The 12,375-nt window shown below is 37.4% G+C and overlaps 3 protein-coding genes across 5 annotated transcripts; 2 read left to right on the forward strand and 1 right to left on the reverse strand.

Annotated features, from left to right (window-relative positions):
- Nucleotides 1–1,239: 1,239 nt before the first annotated feature.
- Nucleotides 1,240–4,659, forward strand: TPD1 (tapetum determinant 1). Of its 2 annotated transcripts, none has more exons than XM_007038005.3 (4): nt 1,240–1,410; nt 2,272–2,578; nt 2,841–2,945; nt 3,793–4,659. In XM_007038005.3, the coding sequence occupies exons 2-4, from the start codon at nt 2,500–2,502 to the stop codon at nt 4,134–4,136; spliced, it is 528 nt and encodes a 175-aa protein (XP_007038067.3). In that variant the 5' UTR covers nt 1,240–1,410; nt 2,272–2,499; the 3' UTR covers nt 4,137–4,659. The 2 variants fall into 2 exon arrangements, with proteins under 2 accessions (XP_007038067.3, XP_088660395.1); XM_088804269.1 differs by lacking the exon at nt 1,240–1,410 and adding an exon at nt 1,669–1,762.
- A 1,860-nt stretch (nt 4,660–6,519) lies between these two features.
- On the forward strand, nt 6,520–9,568 carry LOC18605158 (glutamate-1-semialdehyde 2,1-aminomutase 2, chloroplastic). The gene is made up of 3 exons (XM_007038006.3): nt 6,520–6,837; nt 7,735–7,908; nt 8,260–9,568. The coding sequence occupies exons 1-3, from the start codon at nt 6,658–6,660 to the stop codon at nt 9,325–9,327; spliced, it is 1,422 nt and encodes a 473-aa protein (XP_007038068.1). The 5' UTR covers nt 6,520–6,657; the 3' UTR covers nt 9,328–9,568.
- Nucleotides 9,569–9,671: 103 nt separating this feature from the next.
- Nucleotides 9,672–12,278, reverse strand: LOC18605159 (membrane-anchored ubiquitin-fold protein 3). Of its 2 annotated transcripts, none has more exons than XM_088804562.1 (4): nt 12,134–12,278; nt 11,780–12,042; nt 10,775–10,945; nt 9,672–10,070 (listed from the first exon to the last, which is right to left on the reverse strand). In XM_088804562.1, exons 2-4 carry the CDS (start codon nt 11,907–11,909, stop codon nt 10,015–10,017), a joined length of 357 nt encoding a protein of 118 aa, XP_088660688.1. In that variant the 5' UTR covers nt 11,910–12,042; nt 12,134–12,278; the 3' UTR covers nt 9,672–10,014. The 2 variants fall into 2 exon arrangements, with proteins under 2 accessions (XP_088660688.1, XP_088660689.1); XM_088804563.1 differs by having other exon boundaries at nt 11,780–12,016; nt 12,134–12,229.
- Nucleotides 12,279–12,375: the final 97 nt, after the last annotated feature.

Consider the following 12,375-nt stretch of genomic DNA (forward strand, 5'->3'; position numbering starts at 1 on the left):
GGCCCTCTCCGTTGGATGTTTAGAGCTGACCAGTGTGTCTTTGTGTGTTGTCCAGGCAAGCTCCAGGACAACACCACCTACCTTGACAGCAATATATTTGTAGGCAGTTGATGACACTGTGTGTCCCATCTCGAAAGAGAAACACCGCGTTTGCAGCGTAATTAATTTTAGTCTCAAAACCCCAAAAACATGGAAAAGAAAAAGCACCCAAAGGCCCCATAGCCCCCATTCCTCTCTCTCTTGGGACTGCTACAAAAGCTCAGCCTCTCCACCTTTTCATTCCGGGTCCCAAAGGACATACAAATGTGGAAATCCACTCGCTCACATGCCCTATCAATGGTCTCTTACCCCATTGGTGTTTTGACCTTTTTCTTTCCTTTCTCGTGTATCATCTAACATCAACCCGCATTATTTTTGTCAACTTCTTTTTCTAACCGGATCATCTCCTTACCACCTTTCTGATGATGCAATATTTTGTCTGTGAATTCGAGCATTAACGCCATAATAAAAAGAATTTGTTTACTAACTCTAACTGTCGACGTAGAAAAACTATTGCTTGGTAATATATACGAGAGAGGAAGAGCATTACTTTTGTATCTTGAATTAATTTGATTAGAAACATGCAATAGCCAGCCAGCAGGCCTCTAATTAATAAGATAACAAAAACAAAACATGTTAGATCATTCAATAGGATAGAGGTGGCAATGTGTCAACAGGGGAATGAAAATCTGCCTCATTGGGAAATATACGGACAAGTTACATTTTTAGGGAAACATTTAGATCCTCACAGTATCATTTCCCTTAATTCCCAAAGCGTGTTGCCCTTCCTTACCCCAGCAAGCAAAGGCAGAAACCAACAAACCAGACAGGGAGTCAATGAGCATGACCAACCGGGGAAGGACAAAAAAAATATTATTTGTTTTTATGCCTACATCAACATTCCTTATTCAAGGCGCGTGTCATCGAATCTCCTCATCCTAATAAAAAAAGATTCTCTCCCTTTAAAACGTTAATTATAATTCTGTCTCTGGCCGCACGTGACTTTGTCCCTGACCCCACCGCCCGCACATCGCCACCTGAAATTATCAATTTAACTTCCCCACACTCTGATCTAATCAACCTTTTCATCATCATCTTTTAAATTTTTAACACGCCACGTGCACCTCTAACCATGGTTAAGTTAAACAAAACAAAATTTGGAAATTCAAAAACGAATTCTTTTTCCAACTGTAGATTACCCGGAGCTCCTTCGCCTTCCTTCTCTCTCTGTCTCAACTCGATTCTCGAGCTATAAAAATCGATGGATTAAAGAAAGAAACAAAACCCTAGCCCTCTCTTTCTCTCTCTAAAAAACGCACGCGTTTCAGAGTTGATTGTCCTCTGCGATCGATCCCATCTATATCTCCAGAGGTGAAGCTCTCTCTCTCTCTCTCTCTCCGCTTTCTTCGATCGAAAAATGTAAAGCAAAAAATGCTTAGCTTTGTAGTAAAAATTTGGATTGTAGTTCAATAAATGCGATCAACTTTTTTGGGATTTTTCTGTTTTGTCATTTCCGTCTTTCGCGATCTTCTTCTGCAATTTTTGTCTCTTCAAATATGCTTAATAAAAAAGGAAATATAAAAAAACATCTAACCTATTAATTTATTATTCATGCAAATCCAAACAAAAAAAAGAAGGGAAATTCCATCTAGCCTCTCTGCTTCTCTTCTGCATCGCTGTTGCATTGTTTGTGCACTGTATTCTCTGCTCTGTCGACTGCTCAGTAAATTCCACTACTCCTCTTCTTTCATTTTTTTAGCTATTTGTTTCCACTTGGAATTTAATTTCCATGCTTATTTTCATTTTTAAGTTTTACTGTTCTTTTTGTTTTCTCTTTTCCTTTTCATTGCAAACAATTGTTTCGCTTATCTCAAGAACTGCCACTTTAAGCACCCAGAAAACACTTGGTTTCCAAAAAAAAAAAAAAAAGGAAATAAAAACGATATTGAAATAAGATGGTTTTTGAAACTCTTTGTTTGAGGTCTGGTACGAATCGCCGTCGTTTTGGGGTGATTGTTTTCGAGCCTGAAGTATAAATCGTGAAACCTAGTAGGCTTTGTAGGCCTTCTTTTTGGTTCTAGTCAAATCTGAACCGCCTACTTCTGATCTGACGGTTGTTTTTTCATTTCCTTTTTATTTTACCATTTTTTTTTACTTTGATGGATGGATGTGAATGTGATGTTCTTATATATATATATATATAAATATATCTTCAACGTTTTTTTTATGCAGATTTCCAGCATCTGAAACAGCCAGCAAAAGACACTCCTCGCTACTGTTTTTATTTCTTCTTCCATTTTTGTCTATGGCTTTTTGAGCGTACTTCCACTCGTGGCTCTACTCACCTGATTCGAGTTTCCTGAGTCTACTCGTTGACCTTTTGACTTTGTTTTCCGAGAGAGAAAAAGTAGAAGAGAATCTGATATAGGGTTTTTTGTTGGTGTCATTTTGCTTTCACCGATGAATCGGCGATTCCTCTTGGTACTATCCTCGTTTTCCTTCGCCGTGTTATTCCTCTTCCTCGTCGCGCTTTTCTCAGGTGCGTGATTTACATGCATAGATGCTCTTTTTATTTTTGTATATTAATTTAGTATTTTGTTTCCTTTATGAAAGTGGATGAGACCTCTCTTTCAGAAACATGGGGGGTTCTCCATGTTTTTCTTTTTTCTTTTAAATTCCTTGTTATCTTCCTGTTTGTCTCTTTCTGTTCATTATTATATTATAAAGAAAACTGGGTCTTCTTTAACTAATTCCTTTCATCATATACTCATTTTTTATTTGTTTTTGGGTTTTTATTGCAGGTCAGGGTAAAAACATCAGTTCTTCATTCGGGTTGAAGCTGTTGAGGCTGAGGATCAAGCAATGGGACAACACACTTTCTACGCCACATCGCAAGCTTCTTCGTGGTAAGTGAAAAAACGGGAAATGACCCACTTTTTTCTTTATAGTAAAATGCCAAAAAAAAGGCTACAGTGTTTTATTCTGGGTTCGTATTCTTGTGTTCGACTGGGGGGGGGGGGGGGTCTGGGACGACCGGTTTTTGATGCCAGAGTTTTGTATTCAATACCTAAGCGTACGGTTTCAATGTCAGAGGTGCACGTCTGTGAGACTGTATTTCTTTTTTTTCGTTATGGTTGAAGCTAACGTGGACGGTTTGTTACCTATGGCTGTTTCTTGACCTTGATGATACAGTTACTGTTGAAGTATCTTTAAGATGGGGTCCTAATATCCCATCAAAAGTTTTATCAGCCTCATTTGCTCTCTTCGTAATTGAAAGCCTAATGTTCTTAGCCCACCGTGATCGGTGCTGCTCTGTGCCTAGTGCGCAATTTAGCACCATCTTTACATGCTAGCCTGTCATTTTAATCTCTTTAATTAATATTTGAAGAAAAGTGCTTGTAGAGTTAACTCAAAGCTTTGTTTGAATTTTCATTTTCAATAAAACGAAAAGTGGGATGAAAAAGTTTAAAGCAATTTGCGTTGTGTCCCCCAATACCAAGTCTTTTGGGTTAAATTTTGGTCTGTTTCTTTTAACCTACAACTCCTGTGAATCACCCTCCTAAAAAGTGTATTTTGTCTGTAGACGTTTCCCCTTATTGGTTGGGTTGGTGGGTTTTCACATTACATTTGTTTATTGATTTGCTATAAAGAAAGTGGACCAGTTTTGATGGCATAGCCTTTCACCATCTCAATTTTAATACAAAAGCCTCTTTTCTTTTGTCTTTTTTTTTTTTTTTCTGCTTTTGTACCCAGGAATAGCAGTGGAGGAACCCAACCGAATTTGGGGAGAGAAGTGTACCAAGGCTGATATTGTGATCAATCAGGGACCCACAGCCCCACTCCCAAGTGGCATACCGACCTACACTGTTGAGATCGTGAACGTATGCGTCACTGGCTGTGACATCTCTGGAATTCACCTAAACTGTGGCTGGTTTAGTTCGGCTCGCCTCATCAACCCTAAAATATTCAAGCGCATTCGCTATAATGACTGCCTTGTTAACGATGGCAAGCCTTTAGTTAACGGTGGGACACTCTCATTTCAATATGCTAATACCTTCCTTTACCCTCTTTCAGTCTCCCGCGTGGTCTGTTCTTAGTAATCATAATAAAGATAAAGGCCAATCTATGAAGATTGAACAGCTAGCAGTGTTGATATAAAGGCCACTTAAAGCGGGACTGGTTATATCTTAAGACACTTGATACCTAGATACCCCTTATGATCCTTTTGGTTTTAGGGGTTTCTGCTTTAGCTTTTATGCCATTACTGGTTTGAGTCCTTTTGGGAGATTGATTGATTAGAGGTTTGATATATACTGTAAAGTGTTTGTCTTGTGAAATTTGGTCGATGGCTTTGCGGAGATAGGGAAGAAACTCAAATGATATTCGGTGAGCTGAAGGGGTTTTGTTGGATGGGGAGCGGCCATGCATTTTGGTTGTGGCTTTTGTAAATAGTTATGTGGTATATGGATTGTAGGTACGAGTTACACTACTATATTTGAGGCAATATGCGAGAAATGAAACTGTGATTAGAGAATGTTTTTGTATCAAAGTCTGTTGTTTGATCACGACACTGAAAAACGAATGAATGAATGAATGAATGAATGATGCTTCTTCTGATGCTCCTTGCTCTGTGAGTCTTTGATTGTTTTGGATTATGTGAGAATTGAGAAAAGGCCATCGCATCCTTTGCTAGCTGGTGGTGCCATTTGTTTCCTTATTCCTTCTCTCTCTTCGTGATGCGCAGATACTCTTGTCTTTTTTTATCAGCCGATAGTCATTTAAGCCCCTTCAATCTACATGGGGAGTTTCTACGTACTGGGTCTTTAGCCATTCATGCTATGGTTTGTCCTTTTATGTGCAAACAAAAATACCAAGTCAAGATTGCTACAGCGGATGGTACGTCTCTCCAGCACTGGGTTGATACATAATGGGTCATACATTGCGAAGGAAACACAAATAAAAATCTTCTGTCCTCTTTTTGTCTCTTTTCTTATCCCATTCCCATGCATAAATTTTTGTCAAATGTTTCTTTATACTTGCAGTTAGTGTAAACAATAATTTATTTAATATTATGTTATTCTTGTATCCAAATAACGAGTAAAAACTAAACATTATCAATGAAGAAAAAAAAAAATTAAAAATTTGATACTCACAGCCAACTTGCTTTATTTGTTTGGGTTGAGTATTGAAGGTGATAATGGCAATGACTTGTATGCTGTTAAAATGAAATGCTGGGAGTTCCATCGTCCATACAAAGATTAGGGGAAAAAAAAAGATTTAGGTTTTTAAAATCGGTTTTAGAGATTTTGTATCGGGTTTAGGGTTTCTTGAATTGGTTTTAGTGTTTTAAGTCGGTTTAAGGATTATTGAATTGATTTAGGCTTTTTTAAAATCGGTTTTAGGATTTTTTGAATTGATTTTAGGGTTTTTAAATCGGTTTAAGGGTTTTATTGAATCAATTTTAAGGTTTTATTGGGGTTTCATTGAATTGGTTTTTGGGTTTTGACTCGATTTAAGGGTTTTATTGAACCGGTTTTAGGATTTCGAAATGGTTTTAGAGTTTGTAAATCGAGTTTAGGATTTTCTGAACAAGGGTTTTTAAACTGGTCTAAGAGTTTTACTGAACCGGATTTATGATTTTTCAATCGATTTTAGGGTTTTTGAATTGATTTTAAAGTTTTTCAATCAATTTTAGGGTTTTAAAGTTCTCAAATTGACTTTAAGGTGTTTTTTTTACCTGCTTTAGGGTTTTTGAAACTAATTTAAGGATTTTGACAAATCGATTTATGGGTTAAAAGCAACCGGTTTAAAAGGTTTGAAAATCCTAACACACAACTTCTCACGGTTACCAATCACATGCCTACGTGGTTAGACCTCTTAAATCGTTTCTCTTTCTCTTTTATTTTTATTTTTATTTAATATGACTTTCATGTCAATCTATTCACTAATTTCACTCTACACCAAGCGACCATAATTTTGCCAACCCGACAAGCATCCTCTTGACCAATCTAAAGCTATGAACATTCCCATGTTAAACCAATTAAAATAGTCTTCAGTAGAGTCAAGTCAATACTGTAAGATCAACCTTTCTCTCAAATTATAGAACTTGTATTGTGATTTTCTTTGTCACTGCTTTATTTGTTAGCTTTGGGTGTAGAATTTTTGGACAGTACTTGGGTTTTTGGAGTTGTGCATGTTGTTCAAGTACGAGAGAGAGAGCAGGCAATGTTTGAAAAAGACTTTTAAAACTAGTATATACCTCAATCACATAATGAAACAGGGCCTAGTAGGCCAGAGTCATTCATGGGCTTCTTGGACAGGAATGGCCAAGCCTGATAACACAAACCCTTTTTTATTCTTCTAGGCATATAAAAAACCCCGGCCCACAAACTTTGACTAGTAAAGTGGAAAGGTTTTTGTCTATTGACCCACGCCCACCCACCCGGCACACAGCCACAGCAGTATACAAACCCAAAAGTCCAAAGCTGGTGGCTAATCTTTCTTACAATTTTACCGTTTCAGCATTTCTTATCTTCTCCTCGACTCACGAGAAGATCACGAAGAAATAAGAGCAACAGAGAGACAGAGACAGAGAGAGACAAAGAAACAGAGCAAAAAATGGCGGCTTCAATCAGCGGAGTTGGAGTTGGGTTAGGGCTATCTTGTTCTACTAAGCTTTCTAAAACACTTCCTTCTTCACGATCTTCTGGCTTCCGCGTCAAAATGACCGTCTCTGTTGAAGATAAGAAGAAGAATTATACCCTTCAAAAATCTGAAGAAGCTTTCGATGCTGCCAAGGTAATTATCAACTCTTCCCCTTCTGCCCTTTTCTTCGTCCTCGTGGATTGCTTGAATCTTGACAAGTTAAGCTTGTACTTTTTTTTAAAGTTTATTTTTTATTTGGATATGTCAAAATGCAAGTCGTTTGATTGGTTTGTTCCATTTGGGTTGGTTGTGGAAGGGGTGAACTGAAGCGAAAATGAATTCATTATACTATGTCTGGGCTAAATTGAATCAAGAAGAAATTTTGCTGGGAACAAATTTAGTATGGTAGATGTAGCTTAGTTACATTCTAACTTCGGATTAAAAAAATTTTGAACTTGAAAGAACTCAATTGGTCATGTTTAAATGGGTTTGTTTGCATACTGTTCAGTATTTCATTTTTGGTACGTCTACGATTTAGTATTTAAGTGTCAATACCAATGTCTTATAGAAGACATGAAATGCATATGATAAATACTTATATCAACAACTTTATAGCTTTCTATTGAGACTATGATGGCAGGCTGTAGAGGAACTATTTTTCATTTAACTTTTTTACTTCTATATTGAATTATGGATGCTACTCCTTGGTCCTTGCTCATCACTAAAATGGTACTATGGGAACGGAGTAAAATTGTGTTCCAACTGCAAGAAATGTTTGAAATCATATCAGGAAAATGATGTGATAGGTGTAATGCGTACAGGAGGCGAATGATGTTAACTTTGACTTGGACTTATATATCTAATTGGAAAAATGATTTGTGAAGTGTTTCATTGATATTAGTTTTAATCCTATGCCTTATAGATTTGTAGGTAAAGAGGTAATTTTTAGTGTTTTGTCACTACCTTTTCTTTTCCTATTTTATATCTTATTCACTGATTCTTTTTGAAGTCTTTGTCCGCTGACTCCTGTAAGAAAATTTTTTGTGGTAGAATTTGATGCCAGGAGGTGTAAATTCTCCTGTCCGTGCCTTTAAATCTGTTGGTGGACAACCGATTGTGATGGATTCTGTTAAGGGTTCTCACATGTGGGATATAGATGGGAATGAGTATATCGACTACGTTGGCTCCTGGGGCCCAGCAATAATTGGTCATGCAGATGATGAGGTTCTCTTCTGTTATCTGAATTTGCCTTGGAACATATTGATAACTTGTTTGTATTTTACTGTTTTGATGTGCTGAGCATCTTGCATAGTTCCTTCTGTTTAATCTTGTTTATGATTTTTATTGATAACTGCAATAAGTTCAATGTTCATGAATATCCTCATACTAATTTTGTTTGGCTATGATTTGATAACTTCATATGCATATGCAATTTTGAATTTCATTTGTTATATGGGATGTGTCACCCCTTCAACTGAGAGTTAATAGGTCAGTAATGTAGAGAAGAGACTAATAATTGCTGAATTTTTCTCTTGATGTACTAACAGTTCTCCATGGAATTGCATATATCCGCAGGTCCTTGCAGCCCTGGCTGAAACAATGAAGAAAGGAACCAGCTTTGGTGCTCCTTGTCTTCTTGAGAATGTTTTGGCAGAGATGGTAATCTCAGCTGTTCCTAGCATTGAAATGGTTCGATTTGTAAACTCTGGTACAGAAGCATGCATGGGTGTGCTGCGCCTTGCTCGTGCCTTTACTGGTCGAGAAAAGCTCATCAAATTCGAGGGTTGTTACCATGGCCATGCTGATCCATTTCTTGTCAAGGCAGGTAGTGGAGTTGCTACCCTAGGGCTGCCCGACTCTCCTGGTGTTCCCAGAGCAGCCACTTTTGAAACTCTAACTGCCCCTTTCAATGACATATCAGCTGTGGAAAATCTCTTTAACAGTAACAAAGGAGAACTTGCAGCAATTATTCTTGAGCCTGTTGTTGGGAACTCTGGCTTCATTCCACCTAAACCCGACTTCCTTGAAGCCATACATCGTCTAACCAAGGAAAATGGTGCTCTGCTCATCTTCGATGAAGTGATGACTGGATTTCGCTTGTCTTATGGTGGGGCTCAGGAGTATTTTGGCATAACTCCTGATTTAACAACTCTAGGGAAGATAATTGGCGGTGGTCTGCCAGTTGGTGCATATGGAGGCAGGAAGGAGATTATGGAGATGGTGGCACCTGCAGGGCCAATGTACCAGGCTGGGACCTTGAGTGGGAACCCATTGGCAATGACAGCTGGGATACAGACCCTTAAGCGGTTGAAGGAGCCAGGAACTTACGAATACTTAGATAAGATCACTGGAGAACTTGTTCAAGGCATTATAGATGCTGGAAAGAAGACAGGACATGCAATCTGTGGAGGGTATATTAGTGGGATGTTTGGATTTTTCTTCACAGAAGGGCCTGTATACAACTTCGACGATGCAAAGAAGAGTGATACAGCAAAATTTGCCAGGTTTTATAGGGGAATGCTGGAGGAAGGTGTATACTTTGCACCTTCACAGTTTGAAGCTGGATTTACAAGCTTGGCGCATTCTTCTGAAGACATTCAAAAGACAATTGCAGCAGCTGAGAAGGTTCTTAGCATGATTTAAGGTGCCCATTGCATTATATTTGACAACTAGTTGTTGATCCTGTCCGCTTTTCTGCCGTTTTATTCCTCTTTCCTCGATATATGATTTTTGCCAGCTAATTAATGGTTCTTTGTTGCCAGCTTTTTTTATTAAGCTTTGTAGTCATTTGTTGTTACTGAGAGAATCTGTATTTGTTACTTATTAAACCTTTTGTATCTTGGTAGCTTATGAGATAATATCGGCTTTTGAAGCTTGTTTACAATCTCAGCTAGCATTTCTTATCCCGCACAATCGATTGTGCCCATATTCTTATCAAATTATAGTGCATGAAAAATTAAGATCTTTCCTTGCCTGCAAGAAAGGACTGAGAAGACCTATTCAGCCATAGCAGGCCGAACAGAAACAATTCATTATTAGTAACGGATAGCATTTATACAAAGGCATTTCTCCATACAATTTGGTGTACATTTTGTCTTTACATGGAGTAGTCTATACAGCTTTACAAATGATTCAAGCTACTATTTGGAAAAAACCAAAAGGAGACTTAAGGAACCAAAGAAATGAAAAATGCACATCATCATCACTCCATTAAAAGAACTTGTACAGATGGACTTTGCCATAAACACACACGGGATACTCAGAGACGATGTTTCTGTTCCTAAGCATTGTTACCAGCATAGAAATTTTTCAATTCTAACATGTTTGCCTTCATAAAATGGAACATGAGCATACAATCTTTCTGGGTGAATCATCAATCTTCTTTTCTGTTCAGATAGAAAACCAAGCATAAGACTATAAGTCGATATATGAAATTTTAAGAAACTGCAAAACAACCCGGTCAATGTTATTTAGATGGTTAACACTTAGCTAAAGTTCTACTGAATACTATAAGAAAAGGTACACTATTATTATTGTACAGTGTCAGAGACAATCGACATTCAAGACAAAATCAAATCCAATGGTAACTAATGGCTTCTGGAGTTTAGTGGAATTTATCAGTGTGAATTGTAGAAAGATACAAAAATAGCTAGGAGGATCTCTTAGTAATGAATAAAGGAAAAGGAAAAGATGGCCTCTGGTAGGTTGTGCATAACTCATGCAGCATGTTCATTAATGAGGTTTAAACATCAGTTCTCACTTCCACATATTCCTCCTAAAACACACAGATGCACACAAAAGGAATTAGTTTTTAAAATAATTAAGCAAATAATGAAACTCCTCCATCTGCGGATTACACATCATACCCATCAGGAAGACAAGATTAGATGCCCATCCAAACTGGTTACCACTTATAAGCAATTCCAAGTAGTGGGCTTAGCTACTACTACTACAAGTGCAGATCCATTTCAAACAGCTGACATCCTGATGTCCACTTTACTGAGCAAGCTAAGCTTACATGCCAAGAAGGAAGTGATATTTAAACAACATAATTCTACGACAAGAATCTTAAGACAAAGATAGAGAATACCTGTTTTAGTTTTTGCAAGAGATGGCTGCACTACAACATGCATTATGATAACCCCACCTGCAACTTCACCAAAGGGTACTTTACACTGACCAACAGTCTTGCTGTTTTCCAAAATTTTACCAGAGCTTATCAGTTTGACTTCATTCACTGCCTTTGGGATAATTGTCTTACCTAAGGAAGGGCAGAAAGAGCATTGAAGAAAATTAAAACAAAATGCTCGAAACTATTAGCCTTTATACTACCTTCTGGGTGTATAAATGAAAAAAAAAAGCAGAAGATTGTTGATAGATGTAGGCAACAAGACAAAGGAGCAATAGTTGATGCATTCTTTAAGGATTTTAGATGATATTTCAAACAAAATCATCATCATCATCATTCTCTCTGCAATCTATTTATTAATAAAAAAAGTCATGATGAGAATCTTATCAATGGATCATTTCAATAATAATCTATTCACAACAATAACATGTATTTTACACAGCCATACTAGCCTTCTCTTCAATATACATTCATAAGAACATCTTGCAATTCTTATCAATCATTTTCACATTGATACCAAACGCATTTAACAATGAAGGTAGAACAACATAGAAAGATGGCGTCCTATCTTTCTTAGGCCATCCATAGCTATGTTATGAAACTAAAGACATCATTTTGCAGCAAAAGGTCAGAACCAAAGTTCCTAAAATCATACTATTCCAAAAAACTATATTATCTTGTGTTGTGCTACAGAGTAATCATTTCTTTTGCAGTCCATGACTAACCCTATAGCTTTCTTCATTTCTCTTAACAATAAAATTAGGTTCAAACTTCAAACTGGATCACTCCTACTATTACCATATAGCAAAACATTTCTTCCATATTTAAGAGGGATTTGTCCATAAATCTTTGGAAAGAAAAAACAGCATATAAATTTCAATTGCTAAACAAAACCCAACAGCTAAAACTTCATACGCAATTTGAAAAGAAATGAAACAAATAAAAAGAGGAATAGCTGAAATAAACCTTTGGGCCAATCAGAGACGATTCTTTGCTTAAGCATATCCACCGTGGATGTGGCCGAGTACCGAAACGGCCCGATATCCGAGCCGTCATAAAGCCTGAACTTTATATCCACCAAATCCTCCTCCGGCATTTCCGCTCACTTCACCTCTTCCGACCCACAACCGACCTGCTTCCACGTGTTCAATTATTCTACAAACCGATTCACCACCTTCGGCTCATCAAATCAAATCCCGCCGCCTGAATTTCCACGAGTTAAAACCCAACTGAAAATTCAAGTAAGATCAAATTTAAATACGACCCAAAAAGAAAAAAAAAGAAACTTGAGGGAATGAAAATAGAGGATCAAAATTCAACCTGAATTTTTGAGTAGTAGTTGGTTAATTTGAAGCTCCCTCTTGAAGGTTTTTATTTATTTTTTAATATTTTTTCTATGGCTGTTTTTAAAAGATTGGCGTTTGGTGAACTGAAGAGGACAAAAAAGTCTTGCCATCTCCCAAACGCCCCAACCGCTCCACCAAAACGAGGTCGTTTGGGTCGTGGTTTCGTTTCGAAATCGGTAGAAACGTCTTTGTCTTTACTCTTTTAGTACGCCGTCG

Source organism: Theobroma cacao, chromosome 3, assembly GCF_053813885.1.
Source record: "Theobroma cacao isolate CCN51 chromosome 3, ASM5381388v1, whole genome shotgun sequence".
NCBI lineage: Eukaryota > Viridiplantae > Streptophyta > Magnoliopsida > Malvales > Malvaceae > Theobroma > Theobroma cacao.